The sequence below is a fragment of the Scyliorhinus torazame genome, chromosome 12, assembly GCF_047496885.1.
Source record: "Scyliorhinus torazame isolate Kashiwa2021f chromosome 12, sScyTor2.1, whole genome shotgun sequence".
NCBI classification, from domain to species: Eukaryota; Metazoa; Chordata; class Chondrichthyes; order Carcharhiniformes; family Scyliorhinidae; genus Scyliorhinus; species Scyliorhinus torazame.
Genome location: NC_092718.1, coordinates 40,541,251 through 40,563,288, shown reverse-complemented (window position 1 = coordinate 40,563,288; position 22,038 = coordinate 40,541,251). Strand labels below are relative to the sequence as shown.

General features: G+C 47.6%; 1 protein-coding gene across 9 annotated transcripts in view; it reads left to right on the top strand.

The window, feature by feature from the left end:
- tcf12 (transcription factor 12) overlaps positions 1–22,038 on the top strand; it is a 365,767-nt gene that overhangs the window by 54,737 nt on the left and 288,992 nt on the right. For 8 of the 9 annotated variants that reach the window (XM_072470734.1, XM_072470723.1, XM_072470727.1 and 5 more), the window contains one exon: positions 4,116–4,189. The exons of the other annotated variant lie outside the window; for it this stretch is intronic. In XM_072470734.1, coding sequence (XP_072326835.1) covers positions 4,116–4,189 — 74 coding nt within the window. The remainder of the gene's footprint in view (positions 1–4,115; positions 4,190–22,038) is intronic. 9 annotated transcript variants of the gene reach the window in all.

Below are 22,038 nucleotides of genomic sequence, written 5' to 3'. Positions count from 1 at the left end.
CTGACAATAACCTAGGACCAGGATTCGAACCTGGGGACTCAATGCCATCGACAGCAGTGCTAACACCGCCCTACCGGCATGCCTGAATGGGGTCAGCTGCAGTAATTTATTGTGCCGATGAATTATTTGTTGGCGTCAGGAAAACTGAGCTTGTTTTAAGTGATATATAATTGTATTGTTGAGTATGAGAAAAACTGTCTCCGCAAGTGGGTTTTATTTGCTGTTTTAATGGTAGTTGCAACTCTCGCTCAATTCATGTTGGACAAAGACGTTTGCATGTGTGGGGATTTTTATTTTAATTCAAACTGTTTCTGTTGTATTGAGATAGTTTGAGCCAGGAAACCTAAACATGAGCTTGGGGAAAGAAGGAGATATTGTCTAGCAACCAGGGGCCACTTTTAGGGAGAAGACCTTTTTGAGTTTGTGTTGAACTGGTTCCAGGTAGAAGGAGCTTCGCAGGAGAGGGAGAACATTTCTCACAGCTTTGCTAAGACGAAAAGCCATGCAATGGACGAAGGGGCAAGAAGGCAAGGGCCAGAAATCTAAAGAACAGCTAGTTAAGGAAACTAGAGGAATGAAGAGAAGTTTTGAGCAAGTCTGACGTTAAAGGAACAGATGAAACAGGAACAGGATACTATTGGTTGAAGCCCTAAACAGAACTGAGAAGAACTTGGCGAGTGAGAACCCAAAGATAACTAAAATTATAAAGTTTGATATTTTGCAACAGCCGGTGAAGTAACAATTGAAGCAATTGTGAAGCAATTAGTGGCTGTATCTCAGTTTGTGCAAACGTTTAAAAAAAACATTCAAGACAAAGGAATCCTGAAAGTACAGTTGGAAAACCTGGAGGTGAAGCCTTGATGAAAACAGCTGAGGGAAAGCATTGTTTGAAAGAAGATTTTCAAGTGTTTTGTTGAGAGTGGAGATTTTGAACACTGATAATCATCTGGGGGGGAATTTGTGGAAAATCCACAGAGATTGATTGATTGTCACATGTACCGAAGTACAGTGAAAAGTATTTTTCTGCGGCTGAGGGAACAGTACGTACAGAGTAGACAAAAAGAATAATCAACAGAGCACATTGACAAATGGAACATCAACAACCAGTGTTTGGTTACAATGCGGAACAAGGGGCCAAACAAAGCAACTACATGAGCAAGAGCCGCATAGGGCGTCATGAATGGTGTTCTTAGAGGGAACAAATCTGACCGAGGGGGAGTCGTTGAGGTGTCTTGTAGCTGTGGGGAAGAAGCTGTTCCTCTGTCTGGATGTGCGGGTCTTCAGACTTCTGTACCTTCTGCCTGGTGGAAGGATCTGGAAGGAGGCAATGCCTGGGTGGGAGGGGTCACTGATAATGCTGTCTGCCTGCCTGAGGAAGGGGGAGGTGTATATAGAATCAATGTGAGGGTGGCAAGCTTGTGTGATGCGATGGGCTGAGTTCACCACACTCTGCAGTTTCTTGCGATCTTGGACCGAGCAGTTGCCATACTGTGATGCAGCCGGATAGGATGCTCTCCATGGCACATCTGTAGAACTTTGTGAGAGTCGACGCAGACATGCCAAATTTCTCCAGCTTCCGTTGGAAGTAGAGATGTTGTTGGGCTTTCTTGACTGTGGCATGAACGTGAATGGACCAGGACACACATTCGATTGGGTGGCATCTGCCACTTGGTTTCAGATCGGAGTGTGGCTGACCGCAGTCAGCCTGTTGGCTTAAAGGGGATGTGTGTTTATTGAGCGCATTATAACATAAGATAGACATGTTATCCATGAAATCTGTTTACATTTGTCAAGACAGGAGTGAAGGGGAGTTGTATTACAGTCACACTTTAATGTTTAATGGAATAAATGTTGTTAAAAGCTAATTGACATTCCTGTGACTCAGTTCCTTCATGTTTTCTAAAACAATAAGTTGAAGTTATGGTCTTTTGAACCAGGGTTCCATTCTGGGATCTTCCCATCCAGTGATAACATCAACTGGGATTGTAACAGTAGATTAAATTCCTTCTTCACCTTTAAGGTGACTGTTAAATCTTGCCACCTTGGTAAGCATTGGGAAAATACTCACATTCAGTTTCCAATTGAAGAATCTAAACGTGTAATAAACTACAATCCCAGTAGAGAATTTAATCATTTATTTGCTAAACTAAATAACTGAGTATATGCACCACAGTACTCCGAATACTGTAGCCTCATAATTCATTTGAAGTGCTTTGATCGTTTGAAATCAACATTTTTATAACAAGTAATTGTTGCATCTGTGGGCGTGTGTCTGACACCCAGCCCTGGTCGTAGGAGTCCCTTACATGCCCGCCACCCCACCTCACACCAATGCAGCTGACACACCCATCCAGTTGGTGAAGGTGAGTTAATGAGCACCTGACACCCGCGCACACATGTTAAATACGATGAATTATGCTCATTTCCCATCCTTTTGCCCCATGACTTCTCCTTCATGTGTTTGCAGTGCTTATTTTTATTTGGGAAATCAATGTCTCCCTGAAAATATAATTGGCAAATTAGATTTGAAGCGTCATTTAACTGTTCAACCTTTACTATGCTGGTACTAAAGCCACTAGGCTGCTAGTATAATGCTATTCCGCAACCTTATGCTTCGAATAAAACAAAAATATTTGGGTAATCTTTTTTTTGGGGGGGGGGGGGCATATCGAAATGTGGCCTTTCATCTGCCCGCTGACGAGACCTGTGTGCAAATACACGGCCTTTTGTGACAGATGCCGATGTTATCTGTCTGGGTTTTGCACTCAATTGCGAGGTGCTGATATGACTGGGTTATGGACAGCAAATATAATATGCTCCTGATGTAACAAATACTGGCAGTCTGTGGACAGTTGGTGACAATGGATATAAAAATTGGACTTGCAAGTATTGTGGATTGAATTGCCCACTGAGGCTCACAAGATAGGAATGTGTGAACGAATGAAGAACATCCATAAGCAGGATTTATTGATGTTTGTGGGAGAAGAATGAAAATATCAGCAAAATTGGGGCAAGATTTGCTTAAAATTTCAGTCTAGTTTTTCTACATTTCTGACTGGATTTTTAATTCATTAAAGAGCAGTCATTTTAACAAATGTTAATGCTGAAGTCAGTTCTGCAAATTTCCATACAAGGCATACAATGCTTTTGTCAGTGCGCTGGTGTGGTGTATTAAAGTACTGTTTGAATTCGGAGAACTTGATTTGAATCCAGCCAACTCCAGTAAGAATCTCCCGTTTCCTCACCTAAGTCTTACTTGATGAACTTCTTTGGTAAACTTGCCTCTCTGATTTGGTACTCATTGGCAGTTTTGTTGGGCCTCGAGGCTTGTTTATGTGGAAAATGCTACTGGCAAAGTAGGGATGTTCTTTGAGGTTGGGGTTTAGATGTGCTGTTGGGACATAATGGGGGTAAATTAATAGATTTCCAGTCACTTATAATGCTTGGGTTTGGCACTGATCCAAAATGCAAAAGTCACTAATTTCCTGATACTTCTATCCTATTGCCCGAAGCACAAGTTCAGAAAAAAAAAAAATCGAAATTAAATTAATATTAATTACTGGTACATAGCAATCCTTCGTTCTATTATGTTTTCAAGAAAACAATTTGGACGGCACAGGATAATTAATGCACAAAAAATGTGGTCGGCACGGTAGCACAGTGGTTAGCATTTTCCTTCACAGCGCCAGGGACCCAGGTTCGATTCCTGCCTTGGATCAGTGTCTGTGTGGAGTCTGCATGTTCTCCCTGTGTCTGTGGGTTTCCTCTGGGTGCTCTGGTTTTCTCCCACTGTCCAAAGATGTGCAGGTTAGGTGGATTGGCCATGATAAATTGCCACTTTGTGTCCAAAAAGGTTAGGTGGGGTTACTGGGTTACAGGGATAGGGTTCAGGCATGGGTTTAAGTAGGGTGCTCTTTCCAAAGGCTGAAGCAAACCTGATGGGCTGAATAGCCTCCTCCTACACTGTAAATTCTTTGAATCTGGCAGTAACACAAATGATAACTTTAAGAAAGGAAGAGCTTTGTGTATGGATAATGTAGCAAACAAAGATTGAAATTCCATAAAACATTGGAAACTTGTCTTCATGTAGCTAATAATATATTTTCTTTTGATAGTAATGGAAGAACGAACAGGTACAACGTCTTGGGGATCAGCTGACCAACCAAGGCCATCATACGAATCCTCGAGGGTGAGTCTCCATTATCACAAATTACGCAACAACCCTTCAAAACTGGTACAGTACAGCATAAAAGCAATTCTGTATCTGAATAGAGAAAAGGACAGTTTGTTCAGCTTAATCATTAAACCCAGTGCTTCCAGCTTGGGCAAGGGAAAGCAATAAACTAGAGGATTGGATTGGATTGGATTTGTTTATTGTCACATGTACCAAGGTACAGTGAAAAGTATTTATCTGCGAGCAGCTCAACGGATCATTAAGTACATGAAAAGAAAAGGAAATAAAAGAAAATACATTAGGGCAACACAAGGTACACAATGTAACTACATAAGCACTGGCATCAGATGAAGCATACAGGGGAGTAGTGTTAATGAGGGCAGTCGATAAGAGGGTCGTTTAGGAGTCTGGTAACAGCGGGGCAAGAAGCTATTTTTGAATCTGTTTGTGCGTGTTCTCAGACTTCTGTATCTCTTGCCCGATGGAAGATGTTGGAAGAGTGAGTAAGCCGGGTGGGAGGGGTCTTTGATTATGCTGCCCGCTTTCCCCAGGCAGCGGGAGGTGTAGATGGAGTCAGTGGATGGGAGGCAGGTTTGAGTGATGGACTGGGCTGTGTTCACGACTCTCTGAAGTTTCTTGCGGTCCTGGGCCGAGCAGTTGCCATATCAGGCTGTGATGCAGCCAGATAGGATGCTTTCTCTGGTGCATCTAGTAAAAGTTGGGAAGAGTTGATGTGGACATGCCGAATTTCCTGAGGAAGTATAGGCCCTTTTGTGTTTTCTTGGTGGTAGCGTTGACGTGGGTGGACCTGGACAGATTTTTGGTGATGTGTACCCCATGGAATTTGAAACTGCTAACCATCTCCACCTCGGCCCCATTGATGCTGACAGGGGTGTGCACAGTACCTTGCTTCTTGAAGTCAAATGACCAGCTCTTTAGTTTTGCTGGCATTGAGGGAGAGATTGTTGTCGCTGCACCACTCGACTAGGTTCTCTATCTCCCCCCTGTATTCTGACTTGTCGTTATTTGAGATCCGGCCCACTATGGTCGTATCGTCAGCAAACTTGTAGATCGAGTTGGAACCAAATTTTGCCACGCAGTCGTGTATGTGCAGGGAGTAGAGTAGGGGGCTAAGTACGCAGCCTTGCGGGGCCCCGATATTGAGGACTATTGTGGAGGAGGTGTTGTTTATTCTTACTGATTGTGGTCTGTGGGTCAGAAAGTCGAGGTTTTGGAGCTTTGATGTGAGCTTGGCTGGAATTATGGTGTTGAAGGCGGAGCTGTGGTCAATAAATAGGAGTCTGATGTAGGAGTCCTTGTTGTCGAGATGCTCGGGGGATGAGTGTGGGGCCAGGGAAATGGCGGTTGCTGTGGACCGGTTGTGGCGGTATGCGAATTGCAGTGGATCAAAGCGTTCTTGGAGAATGGAGGTGATGTGCTTCATGACCAACCTCTCGAAGCACTTCATTACGACTGAAGTCAGGGCCACCGGATGGTAGTCATTGAGGTATGTTGCCTGATTCTTCTTTGGCACTGGTGTGATGGTGGTCTTGAAGCAGGTGGGGACCTCCTGAGTGGAGTAGGGACAGGTCAAAGATGTCCGTGAACACATCTGCCAGCTGGTCTGCGCAGGCTCGGAGTGCACAACCAGGGATCCTGTCCGGGCCCGTCGCCTTCCGAGGGTTCACTTTCAGGAAGGCCGATCTGACTTTGGAAGTTGTGATGGTGGGCATGGCTGTGTTATGGTCTGCTGGGGCACTCGACAGCGGATTGTTGGTTTCCTGCTTGAACCAAGCATAGAATACATTGAGTTCATCGGGGAGGGGTGCGCTGCTGCCGGGGATGCTGCTTGGCTTCGCTTTGTAGCCCATTATGTTGTTTTAGGCCTTGCCACAACCGCCGAGAGTCTGTCTGTGACTCGAGCTTGGTTTGATATTCTCTCTTGGCATCTCGGATGGCTTTGTGGAGGTCGTACCTGGATTTCTTGTATTGATCAGGGTCGTCTGCCTTGAATGCCTCAGACCTGTCCTTCAGTCGGGAGTCAATCTCGCGATTGAGCCATGGTTTCCGGTTGGAGAACGTACGTACTGCTTTCATTGGCACGCAGTCGTCCGCACATTTGCTGATGAAGTCTGTAACGGTGGTGGCATACTCCATTTAATTTGGTCGCTGAATTCTTAAATATGGACCAGTCCACTGTCTCTAAGCAGTCACGTAGGAGCTCTTCTGTTTCCTCGGACCAGCACTGCACGACCTTCTTAGCTGGATTCTCCTGCTTGAGTTTCTGCTTGTATGCCGGGAGAAGGAGCACCATCTTATGATCTGATTTCCCATAGTGCGGTTGGGGGATGGAACGGTAGGTGCCCTTGATTTTTGAGTAGCAGTGGTCGAGAGTGTTGTCGCTCCTGGTGGGACAGGAGATGTGCTGGTGGAATTTTGGCAGTACACTCATGAGGTTGGCCTTGTTGAAGTCTCCGGCCACGATGAACAAGGCCTCCGGGTGTTCTGTTTCGTAGTTGTTTATAACTGTGTACAGTTCGTCCAGCGCCTTCCTCACTTCTGCCTGGGGTGGGATATAGAACGCAGTGATAATGGCTGAAGTGAACTCATGTGGAAGATAGTATGGGCGGTACTTCACGGTCAGGTATTCCAGGTCCGGTGAGCAGTTGGTTGCCATATCCAAGCACCAGGAGGAGTTGATGAGGAGGCAAACCCCTCCACCCTTCGCTTTGCCTGACGACGCGGTGCAGTTTGCTGGTGAATTGAGAAGCCTTCAGGTTGTATGGCACAGTCCAGTGAGGTGGATGGGGGAGAAGAGGATACAACCATGAAAACATAGTAAAATGGCACATACGGTCACTTGTAGAGAGGTCAGAGTGCTACATAACTTGAGGAAAAACTTTGTTGGAGCAAGTCAGACATTACACAATGTAGACATTTGAGATGGGGGGCGGGGGGGGGGCGTGTCCCATACTTTTGGAATGCATCCAATTTAGAACAGAGTATGCAGGTAAGCAACTTCATTGGGATACATTCAATGATTTTATGCTAATTCTGAATTGAAAGAGTTGAATCACTTTCAGGAACGAAGGATGTTCTTCTGTGCCTCAAGTTAGGACATTACACAGCCTTTCTTCATTTGTGTCAATAATTCACCTATCTGAGAGCACCAAAATTAGGAACAGAGGATCAAATTCTAAGGCTGTACCGAATATCTTCTCATGCTCTTAAGTACACCAGATCATTAGGATTTAATTTTGACATGGGATTTTCGAGGGCCTACCTTTGGTCTTCTAAGATTGTTAGGATTTAAGGGAGGAGGAGAAATGCTTCATAAGCATCAATGCACCCCCAGGCTGCTCTGTTTTATTTAAGTCGCCATCGAAACCTTTAAATGCAGTATTAATATCTTATGTTTTAAAGTTCTATTACCCTCGTAGTCTAGCACAGGGAATAGCCCTGCAGTCTGCTCTTGTCCCAGTAAGTAAAGCCGGATATCTACTGTTTCTTTCCAAACTCTCTCAACTTTTGTTTGCCAAACTTTAAACTCCTCTCAGCACGTTGAGTCAGCGAGGAGTACAGAGCCATTTGAATTGCATTAATTTCTTTCAGCAATGAATGGTTAGGATTCCTGCCATACAACCTCTCTGTTTCAGCCAATTTTACTTCCAACCGATGCTGTCGATTCAGCATGTTATGCCTCTTGTTGGCTGCAGATGGAATGTACAGCCCTCTAGCATAAGTTTGTGAGGTTTGCCACAGGATAGAGGGGCTTGCGTCAGAGGGAATTGACAAGGATGAGAGACCAAATTCGGTCTTTTAAGTATGAGGTAAAGGTATGATCCCTGAGCAAATCTACCGAAGGGTAAGATAACAGTTGAAGTCACCACCTATAAAGGAATTAGCACACAACAATTCAGTGAAATCCATCAAGACTTCAGGAACAAAATCGGAGTAATAGTTTGGTGGAATGTATACATGCATTATTGAGACAATGTCCCCACATAAAGATCCCTTGACAATCTCACATACCTACCCCCCTCATTGTCTTTATACAATCTTCCATTTTGAAGGTGTTGCAACATACCCTGGGCTAGAGCTGGTAAATTCCAGCCCCACTTGACCTGGAGTCTCAGGACAATTAAAAAGAACAATTGATTGTTTAAAAAAAAAAAAAAAAAAGTTTGAGTACTCGATTTATTTTTTTTCCAATTAAGGGGCAATTTAGAGTGGCCAATCCACCTACCCTGCGCATCTTTGGGTTGTGGGGGCGAAACCCATGCAAACACTGGGAGAATGTGCAAACTCCACACGGACAGTGACCCAGAGCCGGGATCGAACCTGGGACCTCAGTGCCATGAGGCAGCGCTGCTAAGCACTGTGCCACCATGCTGTCCTATTAACGATTAATTGTTAATAATTAATTGTACATAGTACAATACTTTTCATTATCTTGGTACACATGACAAATGTAAATCTAATTTTTAGAAAATACCTGAGGTAGGGCGGCACAGTAGAACTGTGGCTTCACAGCGCCAGGGACCCAGGTTCAATTCCCGGCTTGGGTCATTGTCCGTGTGGAGTCTGCACATTCTCCCCATGTTTGTGTGTGTTTCCTCCAGGTGCTCCGGTTTCCTTCCACAAGTCCTGAAAAACGTGCTGCTAGGTGAATTGGACAATTCTCCCTCTGTGTATTCAAACATGGCGGAGTGTGGCGACTAGGGGCTTTTCACAATAAATTCATTGCAGTGTGAATGCCAGCCTCATTGTGACAATATTAAAAGATTAGATTATTAGGTCTTTGGTTGGCCAATAGCTACAGTAGCCAGGTTTGTAAATTTAAACAATTAACTTTTGTTAATACCAATAACTATAATTGAATAGGTAGCAAATACAACTGGTTAACAAATTCCTAAATGCCCCACCCCCCCCAAACCGTCTCGCCCCACTCGCGACACATACCTTGGACACGAACAGAGTGGAAAGAGGGGTGGAAAAAAATAATAATACAAGGAGTGAAAGGATTAAAAGTCTTTGCACATCCCCAACCCACAGGGGCTTTTCACAGTAACTTCATTTGAAGCCTACTTGTGATAATAAGCAATTTTCATTTCATTTAATCTGTGCAGGGAAACCACAACGCAAAATATGCCAGTTTGACACCCTGGCAATGCTGCTGTCAGCTGGCAGTGCCATTTGGGCACCATGGCAGTGGCCAGGCTGGTACCCAGGTGACACCAGTGCCAGGTGCCACCGTGCCCAAAGGGCTTGCACCTGGGGGTCTCCAATCCCCTGAGAGACCCCCCCACGAGTGCTGTTCAATCTGGTCCCCGTTTGTGGGGACCAGCACTGAACGACGCTTGCCCAAGGTCTCCAAGACGAGGGAGCTAGGTCCCAACCTTTGGTAGATCTCGGGAACACATGTTAGAGTGAGACGAGCAATCTTGCTCTAATATGCAGAAAGTGACCCTGCCCACAATGAGAGGGATTCACATCCCAGCGTTTTGCGAGATTGTGTTAGATCTCGTGAGGCATGACGAACTGGATAGATCCCGGAAGTGGGATCTCCCAGCATTTACTGGTCGGTCGCGTTGCACTGCTTTTCAGGTGCAAACCGACCGCTAGATCCCGTCCTTTGTTTCAGATAGATGTCCATCCAGTTTGATTATTTGGTATCTTGGCCTTCAGTTGGGGAAGGTCTTTGCTTTCAGTCTGTAGTGGTTTTCACTGTAGATTCATCAGGATCTGAAAGACTTCTGATTCGGGCAAGAAACCTTTTTGGAGAAACAGCAATTCACAGCTTCTCTTGCCATCCAGGAGTGTTCTGCACCTTCCTGGGTCCTCTGAAAACTTTACACCTGACTGAAACCAATCACTATCTGTTGCCAGGCAGAATACTGGGTGGGATTCTCTGACCCCGGGGCCTTACCTTGTGGTCTTACCTGGTGGGACCTCAGTGTTCACCCTGCGGGGGGCGGCCTGCTTGGAGGGGGGGCCTCCACCGTGGCCTGGCCTGCGATCGGGGCCTACCGATCGGCGTGCCGGCCTCTCCTGGTGGGGGCCTATTTTACTCCGCGTCTGTCCCTGTAGCTCTCCGCCATGTTGCGTCGGGGCCGGCATGGAGAAGGAAGCTAGTGCGCATGCGTGGGTTCGCGCCGGCCGCAGCGCGCATGTGCAGACCTGTGGCGCCCGTTTGACACCACTCTTGGCAGCTGTGTGAGTCGCTCCAATGCCGTGCTGGCCCCTGTAGGGCTCAGGAACGTTGCTCCTGGGGGCCTGTTGTTGCCGTCGTAAAACGCGAAGGCGTTTACGATGGCATCAACACTTAGCCTCAGGATCAGAGAATCCTGCCCACTGTCCTTGGCCAATCTATTTGCCACCAACCAATCAAACTGAATTCCTCCGATCTCTCGGATGCCAGAAAGCCTGAGTTCTTCTGCTAAAAATCTAAATCTTCAAAGCACAGTGTACGATTTTGCAACTTTTGAGTTCCTCACCTTCTGTTTCTCAAATTTAAGGTACATTAAATATCCATGGGTCAAAAAAATGATGGCAAAGTAAAAGAAATGGGAAATAAGGGAATCAACAGGAAGTTCCTTTTTATATAAGGCACATTTGTAATGATTAACACTGGTCAAAAATTAGGCACAAAAACCTGCCCCACCATTCCCTTTTCAACTTGATAAGTGCTCCTTGTCATCTAAATTAATTTCTTGCAACAAATCCATGTCAATTTCTTTCCTTTTTATTGAAGGAAAGATAAAATCTTTTTCTCTTAACAGGATGATGTGCTGCCTGCACATTCCAGGAGCAAATTTTGAAAGTAGTTATTGCCATTGCTGATTCAGCCAAAGAAAATATAGGATACGATTTTGACGCCATGTTCGGGAGTGCACCAAAACATACCTCCCCCAACTCCAATGGTGCCAAAGGCACCAATGACTCATTATAATGGCCCTTTCTCAGATATGAGACCTGCCTGTACTTTTGTAGGAGCCATGGACCGATTCTTTAACCCCAAAATTAAAATAAACACACAACATGTGTGAAGTCGTTTGTGCCATAGGGGTATTCCTCATCACGTGTGAAAACCTAGAGTGCTATTCCTACAAACTTTCTATCATTACACCCAGGAGTCATTCCCCTCAAAAAAAGAGATAAGATATGCCTCAATAAGGATGAGTACTGAATGTCCATAGCGCATTCTAACCCCACCCAAGAGGATTTAAACCATGTGCTCCTTCCTGCTAATGGCGTTACTCATAATTACCATGATTAAGGCAAGGCGACCACAAGCAAAGACTACCAACATAAAGTCGGCTATGTCTACTTCACAGCCCTGATACTATACCACAAACAGCGTTTACTTGTTAACTAGAAGGATCATGCTGTAGGGTGTTCTCCATTCAAAACAAATGAAAGTCCCTGATATTCTTCAAGATCAAACGTTCATTGTAGTGCTCAATTACCAAGACATCCCTGTTAACATGATAAATAACAACAAATGATCAGGCAGGAATTAGAATGACTAGGGATCGAGTCCGGAGTTTACAGTGAATTGCATATTGTTACTCCAGACTATTGCCTTTATTCATTGAGTTGGCAAAAGCCAAGGCATACCTGGATTGTTCAGTGTATTAGAGTTGTCAGACACCATCCTCCGTGTACCAGGATGAAGCAGGGCATCATTCACTCCAACAGCCTTGAGCTGTTTTCTAACTTAATCAAAGACTACTTGCTTCTGCATCAGCGCATAAATCTGGGGAAAAGCGAGACCATCACCCCTTCAAACAGCAAGACACCATTATGCCTTGCCGCTTTGGCCCATTTGGCCTTGATGTTATGAAAACAGAGCTCGGTTCTTCAGATCATCCAGAAATTCTGACATACCATGCAGCTGATTATCCAAGGATTGTAAGTGGGCCTCAATTGAGGAGGTTACATTTTTGAAATTAATGATTCTCCTTGTTCATTGAACCTCTTACTAGTATTCTGTAGTTCAACCAACCTCATGAGCACTGATATTCTACGCCAATGAATCAAGTTTATTGTCGATGACTTCAATAATATTTGCAGTCATCAGCTGTAATGCCTTTGAGAGTGCCGATCAATAGCCCATTCAAGGATCCAGTCTCCATGTTGAGTTGGCTCCACCCCAGTTGCTTCTGACAGCTCCCTTTTGTCGATCATTTTCTTTGGGTTCCTTGGCCCTTTGTCACCAATGCTTAGCTAGAAATCTCCAAGGACATAACTTGGAGAATTCATTCCATATGGGTTGTCCTGAGCACTGTGAATGAGGGGATGAGCGGCTGAGTTGCACCAGAGCCCCTGGCTTTTCCTGTGGTTGCTTCACATGCCTCCCTGACATCTTTGCTTCATTTTCAACATTGGCCTAAATAAACACACCAAGCTGGTTTGGAAAAATACTTGGTGCACTGGATGTAATTTTAATGACTTTGTAAAATGTTAACCAGTTAATTGATCTTCATGTACTTTTGGCATTTTGTACTATCTAATTCGAGTGATGTAAAAAAATAATAAAAACAACACATTCATTGAGTGTGCTAAACAGCCGATGAATATGTCTGCACTTTTCTTGCCAGAAGATACTTTTAAGGAATTTGAAAATGGTGCCCTTGTATTGCTCATAACAATTGCACTCATGACTGATGTTTCTCTTCTGTATCAAGCAGTAAGACTGAGGCACAATGCCACTGCAGGCGAACACTGAACAGTGCTTGGGGGAATGGAAGTCAGTGTTGTTCTGAGGATCAAAAATAACTGAAGTGAAGTGTAATGGGGCACAATAAATCTAGCTAATCCCTGAATGCTGTTGCCATCTTGAGTTATTAGGCCCCCTCCCCCGTTTCTGACGAAGGATGTGTTGCGGTATAATTGCAAGTCATGTCACATCAGCCAACTGCTGGGTATTGACCATCTTCAAGAGAAGATCTAACTATCTCCCCCTTGATGTTCTGTGCTATTACCATTGCTGAAGCCCTAACATCAACATTATCTAGTTAGCATTGTCCATAAACTAAACTGGACCAGCCATATAAGTGTCTACAAGTATAGATCAGAGGTTACAAATTCTGTTAAGTAACTCTCTTCCTGATTTCCCCAAAGCCTCCACCAACTGCATGGCACAAGTCCGGGTGGAATGGAATACTCCACACTTGCCTGGAATCGTGCAATTCCTTTTTAAAATTTAAAAAAAAAAAATGTATATTAAAAGTTTTGAAACAAAATTTTCAATCATACAAACAAACCCCCCCCCCCCCCCCCCCCGTAACAACCAAGAAAGAATGCACGCATAGCCAGACATGAACATGGAAATCAATATGATACAGAGCTTTGTACATTGGATTCCTCCCGTACGTGTCAGTTTTCCGGATCGTTCATGTGTTTTCTTGCTCAAATGCCCCCCATAAACCCCCCCCCCAAAAGATATTCCCCCCCCCCCCCCGGCTTGCTGTTGCTGCTGTCCGACCTTCATCTAACGCTCCGCGAGATAGTCGAGGAACGGTTGCCACCGCCTGTGGAACCCCTGCGTAGACCCTCTCAAGGCAAACTTTATCCTCTCCAACTTGATAAACCCTGCCATATCATTTATCCAGGCCTCCACGCTGGGGGGCTTCGCCTCTTTCCACATTAACAAGATCCTTCGCCGGGCTACTAGGGACGCAAAGGCCAGAATGCCGGCCTCTTTCGCCTCCTGCATTCCCGGCTCGTCCACTACTCCAAATAGTGCTAGCCCCCAGCTTGGCTTGACCCGGACTTTCACCACCTGAGATACTGTTCCTGCAACTCCCCTCCAGAACCCCTCCAGTGCCGGGCATGACCAAAACATATGGACATGGTTCGACGGACTTGCTGAGCACCTCCCACATCTGTCCTCCACTCCAAAGAACCTACTCTACCTCGCCGCCGTCATATGCGCTCTGTGCACTACCTTAAACTGTATCAGGCTAAGCCTGGCACACTAGGAAGAGGAATTAACCCTACTTGCGGCATCAGCCCACCGCCCCTCCTCAATCTCCTCCCCCAACTCCCCTTCCCATTTACCCTTCAGCTCCTCTACCAAAGCCTCCCCCTCTTTCATCTCCTGGTATATCGCCGACACCTTGCCCTCTCAGACCCATACACCCGAAATCACCCTGTCTTGAATCCCCTGTGCCGGGAGCAGCGGGAATTCCCTCACCTGCCGCCTCACAAACGCCCTTACTTGCACGTGTTTCCCGGGGGAGACCAAATTTCTCCTCCAGCGCCCCTAAGCTCGCAAACATCCCATCGATGAACAGGTCCCCCATTCTTCTAATCCCTGCTTGATGTCAGCTCTGGAACCCCCCAGTTCAAGCTTCCTGGGAGAAACCGATGGTTATCCCTAATCGGGGACCACACCGAGGCTCCCAGCGCTCCCCTGTGTCGTCTCCACTGCCCCCAGATCTTTAGCGTTGCCGCCACCACCGGGCTCGTGGTGTACCTTGTCAGCGAGAGCGGCAGCGGTGCCGTCACCAGCGCCCCCAGGCTCATTCCTTTGCAGGACGCCATCTCCAACCTCTTCCACGCCGCCCCCTCTCCCTCCGTCACCCACTTACAGATCATCGCCACGTTGGCTGCCCAGTAGTAGCCACCCAAATTCACAAACGCCAACCCTCCTCTATCCCTGCTACACTCCAGGAACCCCCTCCTTACCCTCTGGGTCTTGCTCGCCCACACAAAACTCATAATGCTCCTGCCTACCCTCTTAAAAAAGGCGTTGGTGATCATGATTGGAAGGCACTGGAACACAAAAAGAAACCTTGGGAGGACCACCATTTTAATTGACTGTACCCTGCCCACCAGCGAGAGCGGCAACATGTCCCACCGTTTAAAATCCTCCTCCAGCTGTTCCCCCAGCCGCGTCAAATTAAGTTTGTGCAGTGCCTCCTAGCTACCCGAATCCCCAAGTATCGAAAGCTCCTTTCCGTCCTCCTCAATGGTAGGTCGTCTATCCCTCTTCCCTGATCCCCCGGATGCACCACAAAGAGCTCGCTCTTTCCCACGTTGAGCTTATAGCCCGAAAAATCTACAAACTCCCTTAGGATCTGCATGACCTCAACCATCCCCTCCACTGGGTCTGCCACATACAGCAACAGGTCGTCTGCGTACAGCGACACTCGATGCTCCTCTCCCCCTTGGACCACCCCCTTCCATTTCCCCGACTCCCTTAACGCCATGGCCAAAGGTTCAATTGTCAATGCAAACAGCAGAGGGGACAGGTGGCACCCCTGCCTCGTCCCTCGATACAGCCGGAAATACTCGGACCTCCGCCGGTTCGTGACCACACTCTCCACCGGGACTCTATATAGGAGCTTGACCCAACTAATAAACCCTCCCCTGAACCCAAACCTCCCCAACACTTCCCAGAGATACTCCCACTCTACTCGGTCAAAGGCCTTCTCCACGTCCATGGCTGCCACTATCTCCGCCTCTCCCTCCACCGATTGCATCATTATCACATTTAGGACCCTTCGCACATTGGTGTTTCGTTGCCTACCGTTTACGAATCCCGTCTGGTCCTCGTGAATCACCCCCGGGACACAGTCCTCAATCCTCATAGCCAACATTTTTACCAGCAACTTAGCATCTACGTTAAGGAGCGAGATTGGTCTATACGATCCACATTGCAATGGGTCCTTATCCCGCTTCAAGATCAAAGAGATCGTCGCCTCCGACATTGTCGGGGGCAGGGTCCCCCCCCTCCCATGCTTCATTAAAGGTCCTTACCAGCAACGGAGCTAACAGGTCTACAGACTTCCTATAAAACTCCACCGGGAACCCATCCGGCCCCGGGGCCTTCCCTGCCTGCATGCTCCTCCACGCCAATTGGCGCCCCCAAACCAGCCACCTCCTGCTCCTCCACCCTCGGGAACCTCAGTTGGTCCAAGAATTGTTGCATCCCCTCTTTTCCCCCTGGGGGCTGGGACCTATACAGCTCCTCGTAAAAGGCCTTGAATGCCTCATTCACTTTCACCGCACTCCGCACCGTAGTTCCCCTGCCATCCTTGACTCCACCTATTTCCCTCGCTGCCATCCTCTTACGGAGCTGATGTGCCTGCATCCGACTCGCCTTCTCCCCATATTCATATATCGCCCCCTGTGCCTTCCTGCACTGTGCCTCTGCCTTCCCTGTGGTCAACAGGTCGAACTCCGTCTGGAGATTTCGTCTCTCCCTGAGTAGTCCCTCATCAGGAGCCTCTGCATATCTCCTGTCCACCCTTAAAATCTCCCCCACTAACCTCTCCCTTTCCCTGCCCTCTCTCTTCACCCTGTGAGCCCTGATGGAGATTAGCTCTCCCCTGACCACCGCCTTCAGCGCCTCCCATACTACTCCCACCTGCACCTCCCCGTTGTCGTTGGCCTCCAGATACCTTTCTATGCACCCCCGCACCCTCGCACACACTTCCTCGTCTGCCAGCAGTCCCATATCCAACCGCCACAACAGGTGTTGGTCCCTCTCCTCCCCCAGCTCTAGCTCCACCCAATGCGGGGCATGGTCTGAAATGGCTATGGCCGAATACTCCGTTCCCTCTACTTTCGGGATCAATGCCCTGCCCAGAACAAAAAAATCTATGCGTGAGTAGGCCTTATGCACTTGGGAGAAAAAAGAAAATTTTCTGGTCAAAAGCCTGGCAAATCTCCACTGATCTACTCCCCCCATCTGATCCATAAACCCCCTAAGCACCTTGGCCGCAGCCGGCCTCTTCCCCGTCCTCGACCTGGAGTGATCTAATGCTGGGTCCAGCACCGTGTTAAAATCCCCACCCATTATCAAGCTCCCTAACTCCAGGTCTGGAATACGCCCCAACATCCGTTTCATGAATCCAGCATCGTCCCAGTTCGGGGCATATACATTCACCAGTACCACCTCCGTCCCCTGCAACCTACCGCTCACCATCATGTGTTGGCCTCCATTGTCCGCTACTATGTTCTTGGCCTCAAACGACACCTGCTTCCCCACCAATATTGCCACCCCTCTATTCTTCGCATCCAGCCCCGAATGGAACACCTGTCCTACCCGTCCCTTCCTTAACCTGACCTGATCTGCCACCTTCAGATGTGTCTCCTGAAGCATGGCCACATCTGCCTTCAGTCCCTTTAGGTGCGCAAACACTCGGGCCCTCTTAACCGGCCCATTTAGGCCTCTTACATTCCACGTGATCAGCCAGATTGCCCCCCCCCTCCCCCTAGCCATCTCCTATCTTAGGCCAGTCCCGTGCCCGCGCCTCCCGCACTCTCCAGTCCCCCAGATGGGGAATGCCCTCCCAGACCACCTCTTCCATGTTCAGCTCCCCCTCGGACAGTGCAGCAGCAACCCTAATATCTCTCCCCCCCCACCCCCCCCCCCCCCCCCCCCCCACCCCGCGAGATCTGCATCTAGCAGTCTTGCTCCCCCCCATATTACTTCCGTGAGTCAGCTGACTTCTGCTGACCCTGGCTTCCCTTGCCTTCCCGTTGATCTCCCCGTGTGGGAGTCTCTCCTCCTTACCTCCCCCCGCCCCCTCCCTGCGCGGGAAAAAGCCCGCGCTTTCCTGAGCCAGCCCCGCCCCCTGTGGCGCAGCTCCTGTTGCGGCCATTTTCCCAGTTCCCCATCCCCGAGTCTCACCTCCCTCCAGCACCGACGCCCACATTCCCCGCCATCGTTTACAGAGAAAGGAGAAGGAAAGAAAAAAAGAATTTGAACCAGAACTCTACCCACATCCCCATCCATCATCCCACCCATGAAATATTCTTTACCCTTATTTACAACCCCGTATGCAACCAACATCCCCCTCCACAGCCACAGCCCCTCAGTTCGAGTCCAATTTCTCTGTTTGGACGAAGGTCCAAGCCTCTTCTGGCGTTTCAAAATAATGGTGTCGGTCCTGATAAGTGACCCACAGTCGTGCAGGCTGCAGCATGCCGAACCTGCCTCTTTTTTTGTGCAGCACCACCTTGGCCCGGTTGAAGCCAGCTCTCCTCCTTGCCACCTCCGCGCTCCAATCCTGGTCGACTCTGATCACCGCATTCTCCCATCTACTGCTCCGCACCTTCTTGGCCCATCTCAGAACACTTCCTTTGTCCGCGAAGCGATGGAACCTTGCCACTATCGCCCTTGGCGGCTCATCAGCCTTGGGTCTCCTCGCCAGGACCCAGTGAGCCCCTTCCAGCTCCAGGGGGCTTGGAGAGGCCTCCGCACCCATCAGCGACTGGAGCATCGTACTCGCATACGCTCCGGCATCAGCTCCCTCCACTCCTTCGGGGAGACCCAGAATCCGGAGATGCTTCCTCCTCAATCTGTTATCCAGGACCTCGAGTCTCTCGGCCCACCTCCTGTGCATCGCCTCATGCGCCTCCATTTTTACCGCCAGGCCCAGGATCTCGTCCTCATTCTCATTCGTTTTATCCCTCACCTCACAAAGCTCCACCGCCTAGGCCTTCTGGGTCTCCTTCAGCCCCTCGATCGCCAACAGCATTGGCGCCAGCACCTCCTTTTTAAGCTCCTCCACACCGCTTAAGGAACTCCTGCTAGTCCGGCCCCCATGCTGCTCGATCTCTGCCCTCCGCCATCTTGTTTTTTCCCCTTCGTTTTTGCAGCTGCTCCAGAGCCTCTTTCTCCGACGCTTCACCGCCAATTTCCGCCATACAACGTAAGGGGGAACCCTTACTTCACCTTCCCACACGGGATTAAATCAAAAAATTTCCGTTGGGGCTCCTCTGGAGAACCCAAAAGTCCGTTATAGCGGGAGCTGCCGAAATGTGCGGCTTAGCTCCGCATCGCCGCAACCGGAAATGAATCGTGCAATTCCAACAACACTTGGGAAGCTCAACATTATCCAGGGCAATGCAGCACACTTCAGTGGCATCCTGCCCAACGAAACATTCACTCCCGCTGACACAAAGGAACAGTTTGTACAATCTACAACATGCACTGCAACAACTCACCAAGGCTCCTTCCAAACCCATGAGGTCCCACCTAGCAGGACAAGGGCAGCAAATGCATAGGAACGCCACCACCTGCAAGTGGTGTACCATACTGACTTGCAACTATGTTGTTGTCCCTTCACTATCTCTGGATCAAAAACCTGGAACTCGCTTCCAAAGAGCACTGTGGGTGTACCTACACCACAGACGAATGGTTCAAGATGTCCAGGGCAATTGGGGTTGGGCAACAACTGATGGCCTTTCCAGCAAAGCTCACGTCCCGTGAACAAATTTTAAACCTGAAAATGATAGCAGAAGGCTTCAGAGGAGAAAGGCCAAGTTGAAAGGGGGCGACTTATTGTGTTGGGTAATGTGTAGACATTTAATTGTGTGCCCAGCTTCAGCACAGTTTTGTCAAATACCATGTTGTAATGTAAACTATTAGAGCATTAGAACATTTGGATGGTAATGGTGCCTTCCCAAATGAAAATTAGTAATGGGTTTGCAGAGTCGATTTGCTTCACATTTAAATAAAATAATTTTTAAGCATAAATTTGATTTTAGAAGCTTTTGTGGGATTTTTCAAAGTAACGGAGCACATTATTTACTGCCGCCTTGTTCACGTTATTGTTGGAAACTGGCAACTCTGGTTGCATCCTACTCTTTGAAATTTCTTGTTATTTAATTTCTCTTTGGGCCACAATTGTGTTCTATTATGGGCCAGGGTTTAGAGAACACCAAAATTTATCATGGAGTTCACCTGACCGACAACTTTGAATAGATTTTGGTTATGGGGAGCACAAGAGCCCACTTTACAGGTGTGATGCAGCAGAGATCTAAAGTATTTTTAAACAACTGTTTATTCTATGAATGCAGTTAACATTTTCTAAACACACAGTAAACATCTTATCAACTACCAACACTGATAATCCTCACAGATTTCATACTCTGCAGGTAACCCTTAATAACTTTCCTAACAACATCCATAATTCAAAAAACCCTTTTTAACAAAGATAGTAGGTTTGCATTCCTTACAGGAGCAGCTATTACTTTGAAACCATCAAGTGATCTTGAGACATTCTGTAGATTGCAGAGAGAAAGATCAAGACACATCTGCTTGGTTTGAATGCAGCTCTCCAGCTGAAAGTGAAACTAAACACAGCCAAAAAAGAGCTTCTAGCTCCACCCACACAATGACATCACTGCAGCCATTTGACAAAGCACACTTTTCTGAAAGGGACATTCACATGGCACCTCCCCCCAAGAAAAAAGAAATAAATCATCAACTTCAAGATGGTTTCATTTTTCACCATTTCACGTTCCATTAAAAAATATTGACAGTAAATATACTTTTTTTTAAACAAAACAAAACACACAAACATTTATAATAACATAGTCCATTTTAGTTCTTCTTCCTCCAACTGGAATCCCTCTTGATTGACAGTCTCTTTGGACAAGAAGGTCTCTGCACGATCCATCCATTTCTCTACGCCTCGGCATTTCTCTTTAAGGTCAGATACTTTTGTTCAATCCGATCAGAGAGCCCCTTGTAATTCTCCAACACAGCAGAATTGGTCATCACAGCCTTTAGGCCTTCAAATATCTGTTGACACTCTGCTGTCCACTGCTATTTGAGGCGTTTCTTCAAATCGGTCAGTGGAGTGACCACACTGCTAAAATTGGGCACAAATTTCCGGTAGAATCCACTCACTGGATGGGAGGCAGGTTCGTGTGATGGACTTGGCAGTGTTCACGACTCTCTGAAGTTTCTTGCGGTCCTGGGCCGAGCAGTTGCCATACCAGACTGTGATGCAGCCAGATAGGATGCTTTCTATGGTGCATCTGTAAAAGTTGGTAAGGGTTAATGTGGACATGCCGAATTTCCTTTGTTTCCTGAGGAAGTATAGGCGCTGTTGTGCTTTCTTGGTGGTAGCGTCGACGTGGGTGGACCAGGACAGATTTTTGGAGATATGCACCCCAAGGCATTTGAAACTGCTAACCATCTCCACCTCGGGCCCCGTTGATGCTGACAGGGGTGTGTACAGTACTTTGCTTCCTGAAGTCAATGACCAGCTCTTTAGTTTTGCTGGCATTGAGGGGGAGATTGTTGTCGCTGCACCACTCCACTAGGTTCTCTATCTATTCTGTATTCTGACTCGTCGTTTTCGAGATCCGGCCCACTATGGTCGTATCGTCAGCAAACTTGTAGATGGAGTTGGAACCAAATTTTGCCACGCAGTTGTGTGTACAGGGAGTAGAGTAGGGGGCTAAGTACGCAGACTTGTGGGGCCCCGGTATTGAGGACTATTGTGGAGGTGTTGTTGTTGTTTATTCTTACTGATTGTGATCTGTTGGTCAGAAAATCGAGGATCCAGTTGCAGAGTAGGGAGCCAAGTCCTACGTTTTGGAGCTTTGATATGAGCTTGGCTGGGATTATGGTGTTGAAGGCGGAGCTGTAGTCAATAAATAGCAGTCTGATGTCGGAGTCCTTGTTGTCGAGATGCTCGAGGAATGAGTGTAGGGCCAGGGAAATGACGGCTGCTGTGGACCGATTGCGATGGTATGCGAATGGCAGTGGATCAAGGTGTTCTGGGAGTATGGAGGTGGTGAGCTTCATGATCAACCTCTCAAAGCACTTCATTACAACTGAAGTCAGGGCCACCAGACGATAATCATAGAGGCACGTTGCCTGGTTCTTCTTTGGCACCGGTATGATGGTGGTCTTCTTGAAGCAGGTGGGGACCTCTGAGCGGAGTAGGGACAGGTTAAAGCTGTCCGCGAACACCTCTGCTAGCTGGTCCGCGCAGGCTCTGAGTGCATAACCAGGGATCTCGTCCGGACCCATTGCCTTCCGAGGGTTCACTTTCAGGAAGGCCGAACTGACTTCGGAAGCTGTGATGCTGGGTATGGGTGAGTTA